Raw genomic sequence first — 21,689 nt, forward strand, 5'->3', positions numbered from 1 at the left:
GTAATGTAGAGACTTGGAATCTGAGAGTTGTCCAAAAAATAAGTGGAATAGCTCCTTACAGGATTCTAAAATTCCTCAGGTATGAGATAGCTGGAGAAATTTTCTAAGTAATTGTGTTCAAGCCTAGAAATGAGATGAAACCTAACATGCTGTGAACATTTGTACATATTTTCACTATTTTAGTATTGAGTAGCCTCAGTTAAGAACATAAACTGGTTATGATGTCATTAATCTTCTCTGTAGTTCAAGAATTATGTGCCACATTATGACTTCATCATAATTCATAATTTGACTTTAAACTTGATGAGAATAATTTATTTCCTTTATAAATGCTTGACCCTCTACTGCCATGAATGAAATTCCCCAATGCAAATTTATATTGAATTAATATCATTAGACCAAACCTAGGGATAAGCAGGAAGCCCAGCTCCTGAGACTCGTGCTGTGAAGTGTTTTGGGGCCTATTGACCATTTCCAGGCTTAATATAACTATTAAGACTTCAGGGAATTCATTCTTCTATCGCCTCTTCTTGATAACACTATTAAAATTCCTGTTATCAATCTGATTTTCCACAATTGATGTCTCATCTCTTTTAGACCCTGTTTTTCTTAAAGCCTTTCTAAGTCTTAGAAGACCTAGACAACAAAATTCTAAATGCCACTTCCACCCCTACCCTCACCCTAAACACTAATGTATAGATCAGGTAAGCTATATATTAAACTATATATATATATCTATATATAGATATATATATATGTGTGTGTGTGTGTGTGTGTACACACACACACATACAGGTAATATATGTGTAAACTATACATACAGGTAAGCTACATATAAACTAATATACAGGCCGAGGAAATCTGTAGGGCTTTGAGGTAATTGGAGCTCATGGACAGGTTAGGTCTGCAGTAGATTATATAGCTAAATAATGACAGTAAAAAGACAAGCAAATGAAGTTGTTTTATATAAAAGACTGATGTAAGCCTTATATCTATTGATTTATTTCTTGAAGTGTAAATGACTAGAAGTTGACAAGTTTGTTTTTCCCTCTTTTTATTATAGGGGAGCTAATACTGTAATCTCACTTTGTAGACATACTTCTTTGTATTAAAGCTTTAGTATAAAAGTAAAAATATATTTTGTAAACCTTCTATAATAGAATGTATTTAATGATGTGAAGGGTCTTCTTTTGATCTTTAAGTTTTATACTTTTGGGGACACACTGCTGACAACTTTTAATATATATTTTGATTTGAGATTTGTTCAATATCAAATTTTTCCCAGGCCTAAAAAGACATGAACATGAATTAAGATCTTAATTTTAACAGTCAGTTTTTGGTTTACTGCTTTGTTTTCATATGTTAATTCTAGTGTAAAAATACTCATTGTTTACTCAGATTTGAGGGGAGGAGTTATTTAAAAACAAGTTGTGGATTTTATCAAACTGGTAGTTTCTTATGAAAAAGAAGTTGCAGTATTTTTTCTTCATTACAAGTTATGTAAACTGCTAGTAATACAGATTTAAATGCCTCTGTGCTTTATACTTTTACAATATTTAACATATATACTATTCTATGATGATACTACTAATAATTTGTATCTGAATCCCTCTTACCCCAGAGTTGGAGACATAAACTTTTAGATAGCTGTTACAAAATATACCAAAAGGATAGAAAGCATTATTAGCTATAATATATCATTAATCATTTCCTCAACTAAGAGGTTTGAATATGGATTGATTTCTTTGCATTCTATCTAAGCTGTATAGGCTTCAGAGTATCAATCAAAAGATATTGTTATATCTTTTCACTCTGTGTCTTCTAGTACTTTTCCATGCAGGGCTTGGTATAATGTGAATTGGATCTAAATAGCTATTTGTTGGACTGTGTATGCTATATCACTCTTTATAAATAGAAAAATAAGGATTTCCTGTTAATTTCACGGTTCAGATGATATATATAATAAAAGTGCTTTGTAAATGGTAAAACATCATGCAGATGTTATATGGTGACATTGTTGTAGCTCTTAAAACAAAGTAGCACTAATTTCCAGATGCCCACATAGTTTTTCCTATCACAGATATTTGTATATGTGGGCTTATTTTTAGTTCTGACATTTTACAATTTGTCCTTTGTTTACATGCAGCAAGGAGTTATGGGCGAAGACGAGGTAATTCATTTCTGTTTGCTATGGTATAACTGTTTCTAATTGGGTTTTACTGATCAATGTTATGTAATTAATTATTCCAGATTTCTTATGCAATGTCTGAAAACTCACAGAAGAATTGTATGTTGATTTGAGCACTTACTTGTTGTCGAAGTTTTGAATCCTAAATCTCTTAACCTTTAAAGCACCTTTTCATACTAATATGGTTATTTAATAAATTTTTCCCTTTTCAACTGTCCAGATTTTAACTATTTTTTTAAAAGTTTTTATACCTTTTAAAATAAAGATGCTATTTATAGTTTGCTTAAGAAATATGTTTAATAAATGTTAGTGAAGGTGACATGCAATATGATTTTTCTGCTCTCTAAATCTATGACTGATTATTTTATCTATGGCATATAATTTACAATTCTAGTTTATTAGTTTTATGTTTGACCCAGTTAAAAATAACAAATACCAAATAGATTATTGTTAACACTGATACATACAAATCATGTTGCTAATATTTCTGTATCTTCTAAGAATATAATCCATTCTCTCTCCCTCTGTCTCTTTCTGTAACACACACGCACACACACACAGTTTCTTTCTCTCTCCCCCACAACAGTCTTCCCCTCAGGGTTCTTGTTATCTTAAGGAAAAAGCTAGCACTGTGTGATCCTGGAAAAAGCTAGCACTGTGTGATCCTGGACTATTCAACTTCCTAGGAAAGCAGCTGACATTTTCTGTGGCTTAAACTGTGCCTCTTTTTTTCCATGTGCAGAATTTGAGAGGGAGAAAAGTAGATGGGATGAGAAGAAGCAAAAGTAACTTTATATTTTTAGATTACCCTCTAAGTGAACAATAATCATGATATTTATATAGAGAGTAAGTGCCAAACTGAATGAAAACGATGTTCCTTGACCCCTAAAATCTCCTTTGCGCCGTGGAGTATAGACAGTAATAATACCTAGTGCCTTTTGATAAATTTTTATGTGTGCGCCAGGGTTTCAGTTTCTTTTCATCTAGTCGTGAGTGCACGCACTTTGAAAACAAACAAAACCATTTGCCACCATTGATGACAGAAACTAGTATTTTATATTCTTAAGTAGTATTTCCAGTTTTGTATTTCACATTGTTTGAGTTTAACATTTTTGGAGTCTTTTTTTCCGAATGCTTTACTGAATCTCTTGGTTCTTTAATTTTCTAGCTAAAAAATTAGAGGATAGAGAAATTCAAGACTTAGAAAACTGAAGCTGAGTAATTTTCTAAAGATTTTTATTAGCAACTGAGAAGAAAGGGGGAAAGTTTAGAATTTTAGTACCTATTTTCAGATCTACAGACTATCTTTTTTCACTCTGGTATTTTAATATGGAAATTCAATTCTCTTGAAAAAACCCACTTACCAACCTGTGATTTTTAGGTGTTTTTGAAACTACAGAGCAATTTAGGATTCTTTTCTTGTTATACACTTTTCATCTTTTAGCCTTAGCAGTTTATGTTTAATCTAATTTGGCATACTCTAGTGTAAATATCATGATCTAGCAAGTTCTTAGGAGCAAGGTAACAGAAAGTCATGTTGTTTATCTTCTTTTATCTTGGTTCAATAATTGTAGACTATGATTATGATAATAATAATAACATGAATATGATATTTATGATAATAGGAAAAAGCAAAAGTTTCTGCTTTTAGATAAGAACTTGCTACAACTCATATATATCTCTATCCTCTGAGAGCTGTAAAGATTTTCTCTTCTTCAGAGCTGCCTCCCAGCATTGGAAGAAAGAAAACTCACACATGGTTTTAAGGCTTCTAGTAAAAGCTTTTTTTAGGACAGAACTGACAGTCATCACAATTATTTGGCTTAATACTGGGGAATAACACCTGAATTTTACTCTCATATCATATGGCATTAGTAATTTTTTTAGTTGGTCCTCTTTGAATAGTAGGAGTCTTCTTTTAAAATTTTGATTTTGATGGTAAGATGAGAAGTATACCCATTAGAAATAGCTATTGAGAGATTTAATTTTAATTTGAAAATACTTTGACACTGTAAGTAATACAATATTAAAAAAAAAAAAACATAGCAAAGGAATGACTCAGAAAGGACTAGAAGTAGCCTGGCTCTCTTCCTATTTCCTACTCATTTTTTCCCTTTTCTATGCTAGATACAATGTCAGTATCAGACTGATAACCTTTTTTTGTTGTTTTGTTTTGTTTTTGCTTGAGAAAGATTAGCCCTGAGCTAACATCTGTGCCAGTCTTCCTCTGTTTTGTATGTGGATTGCTGCCAGAGCACAGCTTGATGAGTAGTGTAGGTCTGCACCCGGAATCCGAACCCTCAAACCCAGGCCGCTGAAACGGAGCACACAGGACTTGACCACTACGCCACCACAGGGCCGGTCCCTGACAACCTTTTAACCACCAAGGACCCCCATTTAGGCTTCATATTTTAGATTTGGTCCATGAAAGGAACTGCATTTATTCATTTATTTAGTCATTTTTCTTTTCTATAAAAAAAAAAATCTCATTCATATCAGATCTACTGTTTGTGTGGGATGTGTCACACTGAGTTGATATAATTCTTGTCAAAAATAAGACGTTGCTCTTTACCAGTGCCGTGGTGGGTGAATGGTCTTTCTTCACAAGGCATTTTGACTTTGTAGTCCAGTTTGAGAAGAACTATTTTTTTCTTCTTGCAGTCTCTGACTTATCTTGAAGCCCAGGCACAGAGTCACTGTTTTCATTTAAAAGATTTCTCGCTTGAGTGCAGTCAAACCAGATTACTACCAAAATAACTTTATATATTTTAATTTCCTTAATAATGTCAAGAACTTTGAATCAAGTTGTCTCTAGATATTAATATATGAAATATACCTGAGGCATAATCACAATTTAATTACACTGGAAGTAATTAAGAAAGAGCAAAGATTTCTTTCCTTGCTTTTCAGTAGGAACCTGCTCCTACTCCTATGTGTCTCTATACCCTTAGAGCCATAAAGAGTTCTTCTACTTCAGAGCTGCCTGGTGGTCAGGATTAGGAAGCAGGAAGACTCTCACATGGGGAGCAGACTTTAATATGTGGAAAATTATCTATCTTTTTTGTTTATTATATGTTCAATATTTCTTCCATTCCATCTGAAACTGAGCATACTGACTGGCCTGGGGTTGGAGTAGGGTGGGGGTTGTAAGGGAGGTATGAAGTGAAAGTTAAGCTCTCTCTCTCCACTTGAAATATTTCTATATTGCAATCTGTCCCTTTAGTAAAGGATTAAAGGGCTGCTATGCTCCAAAAGGAATAAAAATATATAGAATATTTTAAATAATAGAAATATAGAGCCTATTTTAGTTAATGGTACCAAACACCACAAAGCAATCTTTTCTAGCAGGTAAACGGAAAGCTTAAGTTCGTAGATTATACATGGAATGAGAAGATAGGAGAAATAATTTTAAAGGGAGTGAAATTATGGAAGTTCAGTTAGAGATGTTGGATTTATTCATTGTTGTGTGGCCGTTCAGTTTTATGTGCTGTAATAAATAAGGAATTATTTATAATACAATACACTATGTATTGCTTTAAAGTTGACCCAGGATTTTCTGATTTGATTAGATTTGATTTGAACTCATCTGACTCTTAAACAGTCTTGTGAAGTAGCCAGACTACGTGTACTCCCCCTAATATCACCACTACCAAATCCTTTTATGATGAATTCAAGGCTGAAATCCTTCATCTTTGATAAAGACTTTTGATAACTGTCAGAAAATGGGCGAAGTCTCCAAAGCATGAAGAAAAGCCAGGGTAATACTGTAAGACAGGGGTCAGCAACCTATGGCCCACAGGCTAAGCCTCCTGTTTTTGTAAACAGGTTTATTGGAACACAGTCATACCCATTCATTTACTTTTTATCTGGTTGCTTCAGAGCTACAATGATGGCCAAGTTGAATAGTTGCAACAGAGAATGTATGGCCTGCAAAGTCTAAAATGTTCACTATTTGGCCCTTCACAGAAAAAATTTGCTGACCACTCCTTGAAGAGACTGACTCTACCTACTCTACACCTATACCCAGCCATACCAATTTTTAAAAGAAACAAAACTTTAGTGAACTTAATTTTAAGGCAAATATATTATGTCTAGAAATTAAATTAATTTACAAAGACATACAGGGTACTAGGTTATAATTATTTTTTAATTAAATATCTTATTCATCTTCTATCAGAGAAAGACAAACCTATTATGGGGGCAAAATCTTTTTAAGTAATAAGTGTGCCTTATGGCTCTTTTCTCAGTTCTTTGGAGACGTATGCCTGATCAGTGATTCTATGTGATTAAACAGATGGTGCTTGAGAGAGATCAGTCTCAGACCTGCTTCTGTTGTTTTGATAGTTTTTTTGATCCTTGCATATTATATAAAAATCATTCCATCACATTGGTGGATTATCTACTTCAGTAGAGTAGCTGCTAGGATCTTAGAAGATGGGAAGAATATTCATATTCATCCTTAATTTATAGTGGTTTTTGTGTTTCTTTTTATTTTTAGAACAACACAAAATAAATAGAAGTACAGGATAACAAATTGAGATCAAAGAACCATGCTTAGATTCAAGCCATAAATTGACTCATTTTGTGCAAATGTTTTCTTTTCCTTTCCTGCCTCCCCCCATTGATATGTTGGGAAATGTCTTTATTCTGGGCTTCCAGAATAAGCCTAAAATCTGAAAAGTCAGTATAATTATTAATGTTTGGGCATATTAGCACAGCCACTGGAATCAGAGTTAGTGATTACCCCTAACTTCTCTAACTGCATACTTGTGTGCTGCACGTACATCTACACTCACCGGGAGACCGGGTATTAGAGGATAACCTTCAGTCTGTCACCCAAGCAATATAGTCGTAGTTTAACCTTTAGCTCCATCTTCAGTTTAGGAAACTCATAATATAGTTTTTATTATTGTATAGAGCAACAGTTTTTATAGGAATGTAGAAAAGTCCCATGTATTCTCTAATCCTTTGTAAAAATATTTTGAAATGAGTAATTCGAATCATGGTTATCCATAATAAATTAGGCTCATATTTGTGGTGGTTGCTGTGTTCGTCACTGCAAAAGCTTTGCCAATTTTCTGCTTTTGGAGAAGGTATATTTTTAGTCCTGTTATAGGAACATATATCCTATAATGTTGCCTTCATGTTAGAAGGATCTTGGTGACCTATTAAAGAACCCTTGCAACATGGAAGCCATCTCATGCTCTTTCATTGGCAGTGATTGGGCAATTTTGTTTATTTCTTTTTTGCTCTTTTATCTCTTATTACTTTCTCTATCTATAATCTTTATCATAACTACTATTTTACCTTTAAAATTTTTATTGTACGTTTTAGTTGGCTAACTTAGTGTAAGCTATTTTACTTGCATTTGTAAGTAGGGCTTTTGAGCACATAGTTACCGATGTCTCCGGTTTTCTATATTTTACCTTGATATGGCCTTTGGAATGTTTCTGTGCTTTTGCTCAAACACATATCTTCTACTTATGGAGCTTTTTCCCTCTCTTTTCTCCTCTACCCTTTTCTGTCTAAAACTATCCTACTCTTTGTAAATCTCTTGAAGAACCCTTAGTTAGACTCTCACTCTAATCTTGGTTATAACTAATCTCATATTGCATTGTATTAATTCTCATTTTTTCTATTTGTACTTTTTCCCATTACAAAACTTTAATTTACCTTTCATTTGTATGTGTGTATGTTATATACATGTGTGTGTATGTGTATGTATGTGTACATATTACATACATACCTGTGTGCATGTATATACATTTGAAGTCTGAATCACTGAAGTAGCATTTTTATGTAACAATTCTTCATTGTTACCTTGTAGTATGGTCAAGAATTTTGAATTGAGTTTATTTCATAACAATAGCTAGAGGATATAAATGAAGTGTTTGGTGTCAAGATCAAGTGATAATTTCTAAAATAGACAAAAAAAGAAACCTACCACTTCAAACAATGCAACTCTAATTGCAGTTTAAAATCATTTTTACTATAGGGCTTGCTAATCAGTATCCTTAGAGTTTGTTGCTGATTTTAACAGCATGGAAATCTCATCTTTAAGATTATTTATCTGGAGAAATAAAAACACTTCTAATTTTTGTGGTAAGAGTCTTAAGAACAACCATATCAGCTCTGCTTTTAAAAGAAGAAAACATTTTAAAATTTTGTAAGTACTTTTAGATATTTATGAAGTTCAGTCTCAAGTTAAAGAGAAATTTAAGATGACTGTTTCTTTTTATAGAAATTGTATAAAAGAGAAATTACTATCAGTAGTTATTTCTTTTTTACTGGTGAATAGAATCATTGTATGAATATACCACAATTTGTTTATTCATTTCCCTATTGATAGACATTTGAGTTGTTTTCCATTTGGGGTCTGTTATGAATAAAACTATCGTGAACATTTTTGTATCCTTTTTCTTTCGTGTGTGGCGGTGGGTGTGTGGGCACAAGCACTCGTTTCTGTTGGATGTATAACCAAGAGTGGAATTGCTGGTTCATAGACTAAGTGTATATTTAACTTTATTAGAAGCTACCAAGTAGATCACCAGTTTTATACTCCAACAGAGTATGAGACTGACTTGGGATTGTTAGCCTTTTAATTTTATCCTTCTGATAGGTATAGAAATGACATCTTATTATGGTTCTAATCTACATCTTCCTGATGACTAAGGATGATGTTGAAGCACCTTTTTATATCCTTGTAACCAATTCCATTATATTTTTTTGTGAAGTGCCAGTATAAGTCTTGTGTCCATTTTTAATTGTGTTGTTTGTCTTCATTTATGGGAGTTCTTTATATATTTTTGTCATATTTTCTAGTAGTTCCTTGCCTTTTCACTTTATTATTTTACTATCTTTTGATAAGTGGCAAAATATTTAATATTGTTGGAACATCAGTTGTTTTCTTTCATCATTAGTGTCTCTTGGTCCTACGAAATTATTGCCTATCCCTAAATATCATGAAGAAATTCTAGAAGCTTTATTGTTTTAGCTTCCACATTTAAGTCTATGACCCTTCTCGAATTTATTTTTGTATATCATGTGAAAATAGAGTTCAAGGTTCTTTTCTTCCCCCCCTCCAACTGGATATCCATTGCTCCACCACAAATTATTGAATAAAATCTTCCTTTGCACATTGAACTGCATTGATACCTTTGAAAAACATCAAGTGACTGTGTATGTGAGTCTATTTCTGGACTCTGTTTTGTTCCATTTATCTATTTGTCTATCTTAACATCATTGTCACAGTCTTAATAGCCTAGTAGCTAACTATTAAGTCTTGAAATCTGGTAGTATAAATCTTCCAACTTTGTTCTTTTATGTGATTTTTTTTTTTGACTGTTCTGAGTCCTTTGATTTACCATAAATTTCAGAACTTGCTTGTGAATTTCTAGAAGACAAAATGTGATGGGATTTTGAATGAGGTTGTATTAAATCAATAGATAAGATAATTTGGAGAGAATTTACATCTCACATGTTGATTTCTTCTTTCTATCCATTTATTTCAGTCTTTTAAAATTTCTCGGCAAATTTTTGTCATTTTCAATGTAGAAGTCTTGCATATCTTTTGCAAAATTTATTCCTAGGTATTTGATGAGTTTTGATGACACAGGAATGGCAATATTTTTAATTTTTTCCCAATTGTTTATTAATGTCATTTAGAAATAAATTGATTTTTGTGAGTTGACTTTGCATTTGTTCCCTAGCTAAATGCAATTATTTCTAGTAGTTTGATTCTTTTAAATTTTCCATATACAATCATTTTCTTAGCAAATAAGAACAGTTTTACTTTTTTCCTTGAGAATATTTAAGACTTTATTTTTCTCATCTTAACTGCACTGTTCTACCTCTAGCATAATGTTGCATAGAAATAGTGAGAGTGAACATCCTTCCAAAGCATTTGATAGTTTATCATTAAAGATGTGAACTCTGGATTTTTACTGCTCTTTTATCAGATTGAGGAAATTCATGCCTATTCCTAGTTTGCTGCGAGTTTTTTTTTTAATCATGAATGGCTGTTGAGTTTTATTAGATGCATTTCCTACATCTGTGGAAAGGGTTGTGTAGTATTTCTATTTCCTGTTGTTAATGTGGTGAATTACAGTAATCGATTTTCAAATGTCAATCAATCTTACGTTCCTGGGGTGAACCCCACTTAATCATGATGTATTTTAAATTTTTATATATCTCTGGATTCAGTCTGTCAATATTTCCTTTAGGATTTTGGTCTCTGTGTTCATGAGGGATATTGGTGTATAGTTTTCTTTTCTTCTAATGTTCTTGTCAAGGTTTAGTGTCAGGGTTGCAAAACCAGTTAAGAAGTTTAGCCTTTTAATGTCCTTGGGTTCTGTGTTGATTGATGTCCCCTTTTTCATACTTAGTATTGGTAATTTGAGTTTTCTTTTTTTCTTGATGAACTTGATGAACTTTGCCTAGTGGTATATCGATTTTATAAGTTTTCAAAGAGCCAACTTTTGGCTTTATTTTCTTTTATGTTAGTCTCTGTTTTCTATGTCATTGATTTTAGTTTTTTTATTTCCTTCATCCTACTCTCTTTGTATTTAATTTGCTATTCTTTTTCTACCTTTTTGTGGCAGAGACTTGGATTATTTATTTTAAGCATTTCTTGATTTTTAATATGCAATTAAAACTATAAATTTTCCTCTAAGTATGGAAATTCTCCTCTAAGTACGTAGCTTTTGCTACATCCCACAGATTTTGTGTTTTCAGTCTCATTCAGTTTCCTTCTTTTGAGGTGTAAAGACCTGAAAATATATCCTAATTTCATAGCAAAAAAGGGGAAAGGTAATTTAATTTTGGTTGAAGACTGTTGTAAATATTTTATTCCAAATCATTTTATAATCAAATTCTACTTCTCTCAGCACATATAATTTTACCTTTATTGCCAGTTATTTTCATGCACTAAATATATGTGTGTATCATTCGTAGAAAGCATGTTTAAAGTATACTGTACATGAAAGACATAATTATTTAATGGTTCTTTTATAATCCTATTAATTTGGGTTATAGGGAGGGATAATTGGCAAGGTAAAAAGTAGTATTTTTGTTGATGCAGTATACTCAGTTAACTCCTATTTTAAATGAATATTTGTAGCTTTTATGGCTTATAGAAAGAAAGTGGTCATGACTTTCCAGCAGTGAAGATTCTTGTTGGTATGGCTAGTGTGTGATAGGTTCTTAGCCTTTCCGTTACATCCTTTGTTCAGCTGAACTTTAGTTAATAGATTTTAGACATACAGATTATAGATTTTTGTAGTTGTTCTACTAACTGTAATATTTTATTTATTATAGTTAGAACATTATTATAGTTTGTAATGTAGAATAATTGTTAAAATGTAATGATAGTATGAATATACTTACAATATTAAAGTTAACATAAAAAGTTTGTCATTTTTGGGTCCCTCTCTTTCTGACATTGGTTATATAGTGATTTCCTTTGGCACTGAATTCAGTATTTCTATTTAGACCCTAAGTATTTATGATCTATTTTTTTTTCAAGATAAAAATCTATTAGAAAGACTTCGTTTATTGTATATATGGAACTGTAAAATTTGTGTTGTGTTAGTGCACTTTAAAGTGAAATAATTTTGAAAGTGTTGGCATATCTGAAATAAATATAAAATTTGGAATTGTCATTTTTTATCAAAACCTAGTTAGTGTGCATGTTATTTCTCTGCCTCATCTTATTCCTTTTTAAACATAGAATTATTTACTTAAAGTCCAGTCTTAGAAAGTTGAACCAGTTATTTACAATTAATATTATTTTTAGTGGATCTTGATGAGGTTCATTTTGTTAAGTAAAATAGTTTCATTTTGAAGATCGCCAAGAATGTTGACGTTTGTTTTTCATTGGTCCTTATTTCTGATAGCAAAGGTATTGAGAAAGTTAAATTAATATTCACAAAGTTACTCAGTGAACATGAATATCTTTCAGAACATCTTTTTAAATTGAATTTGAGTCCGTAGAATAATTCCTCTTTCCTATACCAGATATGATCTTTCTCCCTCTTTTTGGTCTTATAAACTTCCAATTCTTATTGCTAACATCCAGCTAGCTGTAATTCACAGACATGTAGCCCCCCTGTTTCTCACCCCAACCTCCATTCTATGCAGGCCATCACGTTTCAGATTTTCTTTTTTTATATTACTTTCATTGTTATGTGTCATATTTTTCAAGATAATATTTAATGACATCTTATATTGAATATTTATTACTTGTATATATTAAGGCACATGTTAAAGATTGTAGGCATTGTCTCTTCATCCAAAAAAAAATCCTTCACTCCATCTTGAAAGGAAAACAACTTGTCTACATTATTATTTTCTTTTTTTCCTTCTCTAATAAAGTTCTAAAGAATCATCTTCCTTTGATGTCCATACTTTACAAAACTCTATATGCAGTGTGACTCCCACCCAACTTTACTTAAAACTGCTACCTTCAAAGATCACACCTGTCTTTATAACACAGTTGTCATTTTTTTAAATCATTATCTTAACGTCTTACATTGTTACTTGATTGCTCTTTTTTTCCTGTATTACATTAGTTTTCTTTGGCGCTCTGTCACAATAATATTTCGGCCTCCCTCTTACTTTTCTTACCACTGTTTGTTTTCTCAACCTCCTTGAATGCTCCATTTCTTCCTGGTAAGTTTCCCAAAGAACTGTCCTCCTCATTTCTCTTTGGAGTTTTTACCAGTGATATCACAAGGAACCTTAAACTATCACCTCTGTGGAGTTGACTTCAATTTATATTCTTGGAAATGTGACTTATTTCCTTTCTCTACTCCATTTGCAACCTCCTACCATACATTTACTTCTGAACAGCCTGTCAGCATATGAAACTTCCCATATCTAAAATGTATTTCCCTTGCTTGTGCCAGTTTCTGGTCTTTATTGTCCATGTATTTAGTTAAAGATTCTAAAACCTTCTGGCTCCTCCTTTCCATTCTCTTTCTCTACTTTGCTTCCCGTCTACTTCCTACTGCTACAGTTACCTCCACTGTCATCCTCCCCGAATTTTTTGAAGAACTTCTCATCTTCTCATTTCCAACCATCTTAACCGTATTTGCTAAGATATGTCTTCCTAAAACACGAGAAAAGTTATAATCTTTCTTGAATCCCTGTATCCAGTTGTTTTTTGTTCATCACCTATTAAATAAAATGTCTCCTTTAGCCTAGCATTCAAGGCTAAGTATTCTGGCTAGCCTCAAATCACTTTTGTCGCTTTTATTCCCCTTGTTTCCAACATGTTTCCAACATGTTTCAGCCAACCTTAACTACTCCCTATTTCTTTTTTTTTTTTTTAATTTTTTGTTTATTGCAGTAACATTGGTTTATAACATTGTAAAAATTTCAGGTGTACATCATTGTACTTCTATTTCTGCATGGACTACATCATGTTCACCACCAAAATACTAATTACAACCCATCACCACACACATGTGCCGAATTATCCCTTTCACCCTCCCCCCTTCCCCCTTCCCCTCTGGTAACCACCAATCCACTCTCTGTCCCTATGTGTTTGTTTATTGTTATTATTATCTACTACTTAATGAAGGAAATCATACGGTATTTGACCTTCTCCCTCTGACTTATTTCACTTTGCATTATACCCTCAATGTCCATCCATGTTGTCACAAATTTCTTAAATAAATTCATTTTTTCCTGCTTTCTCTTCTGTTTCTCCTTCCATTTGAAAAATTTACTCAAAACCATGTTTTTACAAATATTTCTACTTATAAATATCCTACCCTTTCTAATACCCTCTGTAAGTACCACTGCCTTTCTCTTTTTACCACAAATGCTATCCAGTTTCAGTTGGGAATTTAAGAAATTATGCATTTATTAGCCAGACTACTCCCTTCCTCCAGCACACTTCCTCTGCAGCACTTTGAAGCTTCCTTATGGATGTGTGCCACAGTTAAGTGTATAGATTTTATCTTTTCTAAATGTGTGTTTCTTGAGAGCAGAACACTATATTTTATTAGATTGTTTTATATTTTTGATCCCCACAGAGTCTAGCATCAGGAGTACTGCAGAGATTGTACAGGATGTGCCTTATACAAGGGTGCACCCCTGAAGGGTGGCTCAGATGAGGACTAAAGTCCTAGAGGGGATGCCTTTTTCTGCTTTGCACATGTGCAGAAGCCTTGTCTACCCTTTCATATAATCAGCACATGTGTAATAAATTAATCCAAAACCTTATATGCAAGTATTACTTGTTACCTTTGTCCTTACTGACTGCAATCTGCAAGTGGTTTTTTATTATATCCTCTTATCTATTTAGTCTGTGCCATTTCCTTTCTGCCACCAATTTCTAAAAGGTTTCTCCTGTTACTCATTCAGTCTAACCATCCCCATACATCAGATTCTTGCTGCTTTCCATAAAAAATTGAAGCAATCTAGTTTTTGTGGTATAATTGTTGTCATATGACTAGGTTTATTTCTAAGTCATTCTTCAGACTGCTGCTCTCTCAAATCCAAGTAATTAAAGCTTTAAACTATCTGAATTTACCTTGATCTTTTCTTATGCCTGTGTCACCTTCATTTTTTTAAGGCTTTGAATTTGTCATTGCTGTTTTTATGCTTGACTTTAATTAATTATTTTCTTAGATCTGAGATTTAAGTTATATTTGTTCTTATATTTTAGGTCGTTCTTCCCTCTTTCCAATAGATGATGGCTTGCTGGATGATGGTCATAATGATCAAGTTGGTGTTTTAAATTCACCCACATGTTACTCAGCTCATCAAAATGGAGAGCGAATAGAACGCTTCTCTCGAAAAGTTTTTGTTGGTGGTCTTCCTCCAGATATTGATGAAGGTAAGGTGACAATTTGGACTTTGAAAAAAACCAAAAAACAAAACGTGACATATAATGTGAAAGATGGTATGAAATTTTTTTGCCTTTGGAGATTTTCAGTTAGAGCAGATATCCATCTCTGTTTAAATATTTTGTAACCTGTTGAAATATGTAAGTAATCAAACAAATAACTTGTTTAATGTTTGTTTCTTTACTTTGTATGTTACAATGCATGTTGTTACTGTAAGCATGTTTTGTAAATAAGATTTTTATACCCTGGGTCATATCCCACTTATATTTTTAAATATAGAACATATTGAAATATATAAAACTTTTTGTTTTATATGTCTGTATAAAACTTAAAGCCTTAAATGATTGTAACACATGCACACACAGTAAAATAAAGGTAACCAACCATGAAATACTACCTGCAATACATAACAGTCAAAAGTATAATTTCTTTAAAGATAAATGTGCTCTTAGAAACAGGTAAGAAAGAGGCTATAAAACCCAAAAGAGTAATGGAAACAGAACATAACCAGGAAATTCAGGTTATACAAAGGCTAGTAAACATATGTCAAAACGATTGTGTGTAATAATAACGAAAGAAAAAGATTAAAAATACTGAAATCATCTAATGTTTGTGAGGATGTGGGAAATCTGCCACTCTCGTTCACAACTAATAGATAAGATATTGCTATATTTTGGGAATTTTTTCAGTTATGATTCAAATATCCACAAACTTATTCTAAGTATTAATCAGGTTTCTATGTGATGAAATAACCTAGAACATAGTGGTGGATTTGACCTATATGTGCTTCAGTGAAGCTACCTGGCATGTGTCCACCTACTGTCAGACCCTAATATATTTTCAAAGTACTATAGCTTTTCACATCTTGTTTCAGCAGACCTTTTTTTTTTTTCCTATAAGATTTTACTTGTCAAGCAGTAATGAATCTCTTTATTTAACTTGATATGATGTTGGCATGTTTTTCAAGCCAGTGATATTTATGGTTTGGTATACTATAAATCCATTAGTATGCATACAATGTTTCATAAAATTTTAAAACTCACACTGAAGTAATTATTCTGGCCAATGTGCTGCTTAAAAATGAATTTATTTTGACTAAAATAGCTATTTATTTTTATATATTCTTTTAATAAAGATATTAGACATGTGTCCAGTGTTCATATTCTAGTTTATCTTAGATTATTTGGCACTCTTAAATATTAAATCTTGTAAAATATGGGATTGTTTTAGAATGAATCATTAAAACTAATTCCTAATGCATATTATTGTACTTTCTTAAGATGAAATTACTGCCAGCTTCAGAAGATTTGGGCCTTTGGTAGTAGATTGGCCTCATAAAGCAGAAAGCAAGTCCTATTTTCCACCAAAAGGTAAGAGTTTTTATTGTAATATTTGCTAGGGAATCAGTTATAAAAAGAGACAATATCAGTTACTTTGTTTTCTTTTCTTTTAGAATTGAATATCATCACATCTTTATATAAAAACTAATAGAGTAATCTGTGGAGGCTGGTAGCATGTGTCAAGTGAGGCAAAATGGACCTGGGAACTATTCCAGTTTCACTTTAAGCCAGTCAGGAATCATAAGAGACTTGCCGTGTGCTCTCTGTAATGATTTGATGGTGATTTCAAAGACCCAAATCAACAAATGTTTGAGTATTTTCTCTGTCTAAAGCATCATTCAAAGTAACTTGGGTACAGACATATAAAAAAGTGCCTCTCTACTCAGTGAAATTAAGATCTATGTAAAGTGAGAATAAAATATAAACCTATGAATAGTTTAAATATTGCAAGATTTACGTAAGTGTTCCAGATAATAGCAGATAACAACAGAGCAGTATTAACTGTCGGTGGATTAGGTAGAGTAGAAAGTGACTGGTCAAAAAACCCTCGAATGCATAAAGAGATAAGATGTGAAGAGGATACCTAGTTGTATTAGTAACTTGTTGCTAGGATACTCCTATGGCTGGTCACCATAGTACAAGAATCACAACTCATGCTCACATTCATTTGAGCAAAGCAAGACCAGTAGGAAGAGGAAGTATCCCCTGCCCACAGTGAGCAGGGGAGGTGAGGGGAGAGAATTGAATATGAATCCAATCAGTCAGATTGCTAATGGCAGATTCTCTGAAGTGAATAAAAGAAAGGGGGAGGTTGAAAAACTAAGACTTTTCTTTGAACATCGTTGAAATATAATTTTAGAAAAAACAAGACACACTGTTATTCTCATGGCTGAGTGAATTTTCAAACCTAGAAAAAAGACTCCAGTAGATCTGTTAAATGGTATGATTTTGGCTCTGGGAAAGGAAACATGTTAGAATAGTTATTGGCACACAAAAACTGTTAAAGGTTTCTGGTGATGAATTATATGGGCCATCTCCACTATTTGCCATTGAGAATTATAGAACCTCCATTACTAGTTCATGTAGTTTTTTAGAGAAATGAAATAATGCAGTGATTTTTTTTTTTTTTATAACTTTAGATCTTATACTTATGGAATCAAGAACATCTTTTGAGCAGGGATTCTGAATCCCAGGCTTCTATCAGAATCTGATTAAAGCTATGGACTCCTCTCCATGTACTCTAAATTTTCATCCGATTTTGGAGTTTACCATCTTCGAGGTCCCGAATCGATAGTTTAGAGAGAAAATATAGATGTTCATTTGTTAGCTTAGTTTTAATCTGTTATTGTCCACAGTTTTACTCTTTTGTCCTTTTATAAAGTTTATTTTATTGAGTGTTCAATAAAAAATACCTATTAGTTTCTAATGTTCCTGCCTAAGTTACCATCATCCCTTGCCTGGACTACTTCAGGCTCATGACTAGTCTGTCCCCATCTCTGGCTCTCTCCCTTTTTTCTCTCACAGTACAGCTTGAGTAATGTCTGAAAGCTCATCTGATGGTGTTACTCTTTGCCCCCTGCTTAAAACCTTTCCGTGGTTCTGTTATTGTTAGGGTAAAGGCAAAAATGCATTCGCCCCGCCCGCCTCCTCCCTGCCCCAGCCCCCCATATTCCTAGTTTCTTCCACTGTTGCTTCTTGTTTCCTTCTGATTCTGAAAACTGGCCTTGCTGTCTCCTGCCTTAGGGGTTTTGTGTATGGTATTCCGTCAGCCTGAAGGCTCTTCCCCTGTCTTTTCATCTGTATATTCTCTACTTAGCTTAAGTATCAGTTGCTTAAGGGAAACTTTCAGGACCCACCTAATGAGGTCAAATCCTCCTGTTTGTCAGCTTTCCTAGCTCTGCTGTCTCTTTCATAGCACTTGTCACAGTTGCAGTATTACATTTTTACAACTTTACAATATGTGATTTTTTATTAATGTCAGATTCTTCCAATAGTCTGTAAGACTGTGTCTTTACTCATCTTTGTATTCTCAGTAATTCATGGATTGATAATTGCCTAATAGATAATATAAATAACTATAAATACTATTGGATAGAGAAATTACTCTGACCTGAAGTAGATGAGGAAAGCTTCGCTGAGAAGTTTTGAACTAAATCTAAAAGGTACTGTGCAATTTAGATAGATAAAAAGGAGTTGAACAGAATTCCAGGCAGGATTTGAAATATAATTTTAGAAAGGAATTAGAATTGGTTTGTGTGGAGACAGATACACATTTTTTGCATGAGCTTTTTGTTCATATAAGGGGATGGTGGACCCTTAGCCTAGAAAGATGGGTTGCATAAATTTAATGAAACAGAATAGTTGCTGTCTTTGTTGATGTTGTTGCCATTGTTGTTGTCTTTGTGGTTTTTGTGGTGGTGGTTAGTTTATTTTCTCAAACTGGAACAAAAGCAAAAAAATTAGCACTGGCAAATGATAGTTTTTTTGGTACAATTATAGTAAATTGTAGCCATTGCCAAAGACCAGTGTTTCCAAACCTTATTCTGTCAAGCATTTTTGTCATCACTGCAATTCATCATTTTCCATGGTGGGAAAACACTAGTGTAGAAGCACCCAGTTGGTGTAGCTACCTTGTAATTAAGGCAGTGACTTGAGCCCTTGGATACTGAGCCACACATGTACATATGTGTCCTCTGCAGTGAATGAGGTGCACCCTATGTGAATATTAGCTGGTTCTAATAAATTCTAAGGAACTATTAGATGATGTTTTTGGTCACAGTATTTTAATAATTCATGGCTTACCTTAGCTAGATCATAATTTACCTGCCATGTTGCCTAATTAATTTTTGTGATATAAACATTTCTTCCCTAATAATCACAGAAATAATTAAGCAATTAAAAATGTTGAATTTAAAGTTAATTAAGCAACATTAAAATATTAATATCAAAAATTAATGCCACAACTTTAACGACATTAAAAATATTGAATTCAAAATACTATTTTAGAAAATTGGTCTTATATCCCCTCAATTATTACAAAGCAGTTATAGCTTTCAAATCCTTACCTTGTATCAAAATTAAAGGCTTCACTTAAAGAAAACCAGTCTTCATTTATTTTTCAAGCACATTTAAATTGTTTCTAGCAATTAAAAAGGTCTAAGATGTGTTTTTTTAATCTTGAATGATCATACCTTCAGAAGTTTCTATTTGTGTAAGTTTGTTTGATGGCTTATTTATGCAATCTGATAATTTTATTAAAATGAAGTACTTTTGTATCACATCAGACTTTTGTGGCAATAAAAGCCATTGTTGGCAATAAACTGTGTTTTTCGAGGTTTACGTAAAACATGACTTCACACTTCCCATTGCATAATGGAGCAGACCTGCATGGCCTGCTTGATGACTTCATATTGGCACTAGATTACAGTGTTCTAGTTTGTTTCCATAGAAATCTTGTCAAGGAAAAGAGGTACTTTGAGGTCATTTATAGTTATCAGCTGCTGGGTATAGTCACAAAATATTAAACTTGAAATGTAAATTTTGATGTCATCTTTTTATAATGAAGTCATTCTGCCTGCTGGGTACATGATTTTTGATTAAAGATTGACAATTAGTTGTCACAATGAAAGGAAGAAGGGCATATTTCCCACAGGTACAGAAATCTAAGCAAGAGCTTGGATCCAAAGTCCATACATAATCTCTAGACTGTTTGAAAAAAGTGTTCTGCTGCTCATCCAAGTTGAGACTGGATTTAAAAGTTCTGACCCATTCTGAAGGAACACATTTCATTCCAACCTCCCTAGAGTAGTTTTCTTAGTATCATTTGGAAGTTGTCAGGTTGACTGGGGAATTTTCCCTCTACTTATGAACATTCCTGGCCCTTTCCAAGTGTGCTCCTGTCCAGAAGTACGCTCTAGAGCTTGTCTTACCCTGAGGGCATTCGTAGGAATCTCAGCTCCTGATACGCTCAACTGGTTAATCCTGCCAAATCTTTAAGACAGTGTCATGAAAGACCTTGGGGCTGACCTGGATTTGAAATTACTCAACCAACTGCCTGCTTATGTGACTGACTTTGAGCAAGTAATTTAACCACCTGACACCTCAGTTTTTATTTTGATAAATGGGGAACAATGTTTCACAGACTTTTTGTGAGATCAAATGAAATGATTCATGTAAAGCTCTTAGCACAGTACCAGATAGTAAGTGCTCTATATAAAGTAGCTAATTGATTTACTGGGGATCTGTTTTTGTGTGTATTCCATAGGATATTGTGTTCTCCTAAAGAAAGTTTAATGGTTCTAATTCTATTTGATAGTATTTTTTTCTTTTTCAAAAGCATGTATTTTCTAAACTGTACTTAAATTTGGAGTGAAATCACTTACCTGGACATATTACCTCATTTTTAATGGTTATTACAGGCTATGCATTCCTTCTCTTTCAAGAGGAGAGCTCAGTTCAGGCACTAATTGATGCTTGTATTGAAGAAGATGGAAAACTATATCTGTGTGTTTCCAGCCCTACTATCAAGGACAAACCAGTAAGTAAATACTACTTGAGCTTTAGTAAAAAACTGTTTTGAAATGCTTATTAGTGCAAAAGAATTTTAAACTACCATGTTAAGAGTTCAGTTTTTAAAAATTCAAGTAATTTATAGTACCTAGATAAAAAATTATAACCATTTGTTTCCAAATCCAGCTATCCCAAATTTTGAACAATAACAGGACCACCATTTAACTGGCACAAAACAGCATAAACTGTCAAGAGAATAAGACCCAATATAGTGATGTCATTTTCTTCCTAGGTTCAGATCCGTCCTTGGAATTTAAGTGATAGTGATTTTGTGATGGATGGTTCTCAGCCTCTAGATCCTCGAAAAACAATTTTTGTTGGAGGTGTTCCTAGGCCATTAAGGGCTGGTAAGTAGAATGTTAACAAATTTTGTTTAAAAAAAATAATAATTTAAATATGAATTAATTCAGTAAACATTTGATAGCTATTGTGTGTATGGCACTATTGGGCGGGCAAGGGGCAGATTCCTCATGCTCCAATAGTTGCTCATTACAGAATTCTGAGACAAATTCTGAGAACTGTTCTTGAAACCATCAAGTACCTGGAGAATTGGGCACTTATCTATCAGTATTAACAGCTAACTCCAAGCAGACTCTATAAGAAGAATCTACTCAAATATTTCTCACTTCTTAAGTTGTAATCTCTAAGATATGAGAATTTTGAGTCTGTTTATTTTATGTGGGTTGATTCTGATATCTGAAGAAGAAATATGGATTTGTTTTTTAAATAGCACTTAGA

General features: G+C 33.0%; 1 protein-coding gene across 11 annotated transcripts in view; it reads left to right on the forward strand.

Annotated features, from left to right (window-relative positions):
* Positions 1 to 21,689, forward strand: part of CPEB2 (cytoplasmic polyadenylation element binding protein 2) — a 67,798-nt gene that overhangs the window by 34,920 nt on the left and 11,189 nt on the right. For 6 of the 11 annotated variants that reach the window (XM_087434104.1, XM_087434107.1, XM_087434101.1 and 3 more), the window contains 5 exons: positions 2,147 to 2,170; positions 14,862 to 15,032; positions 16,323 to 16,412; positions 20,801 to 20,919; positions 21,184 to 21,298. In XM_087434104.1, coding sequence (XP_087290230.1) covers positions 2,147 to 2,170; positions 14,862 to 15,032; positions 16,323 to 16,412; positions 20,801 to 20,919; positions 21,184 to 21,298 — 519 coding nt within the window. The remainder of the gene's footprint in view (positions 1 to 2,146; positions 2,171 to 14,861; positions 15,033 to 16,322; positions 16,413 to 20,800; positions 20,920 to 21,183; positions 21,299 to 21,689) is intronic. The other 5 variants (XM_087434109.1, XM_087434103.1, XM_087434106.1 and 2 more) reach the window with 1 other exon arrangement.

Source organism: Ceratotherium simum, chromosome 8, assembly GCF_057802395.1.
Source record: "Ceratotherium simum simum isolate JZ-2026a chromosome 8, ASM5780239v1, whole genome shotgun sequence".
Classification (NCBI taxonomy): domain Eukaryota; kingdom Metazoa; phylum Chordata; class Mammalia; order Perissodactyla; family Rhinocerotidae; genus Ceratotherium; species Ceratotherium simum.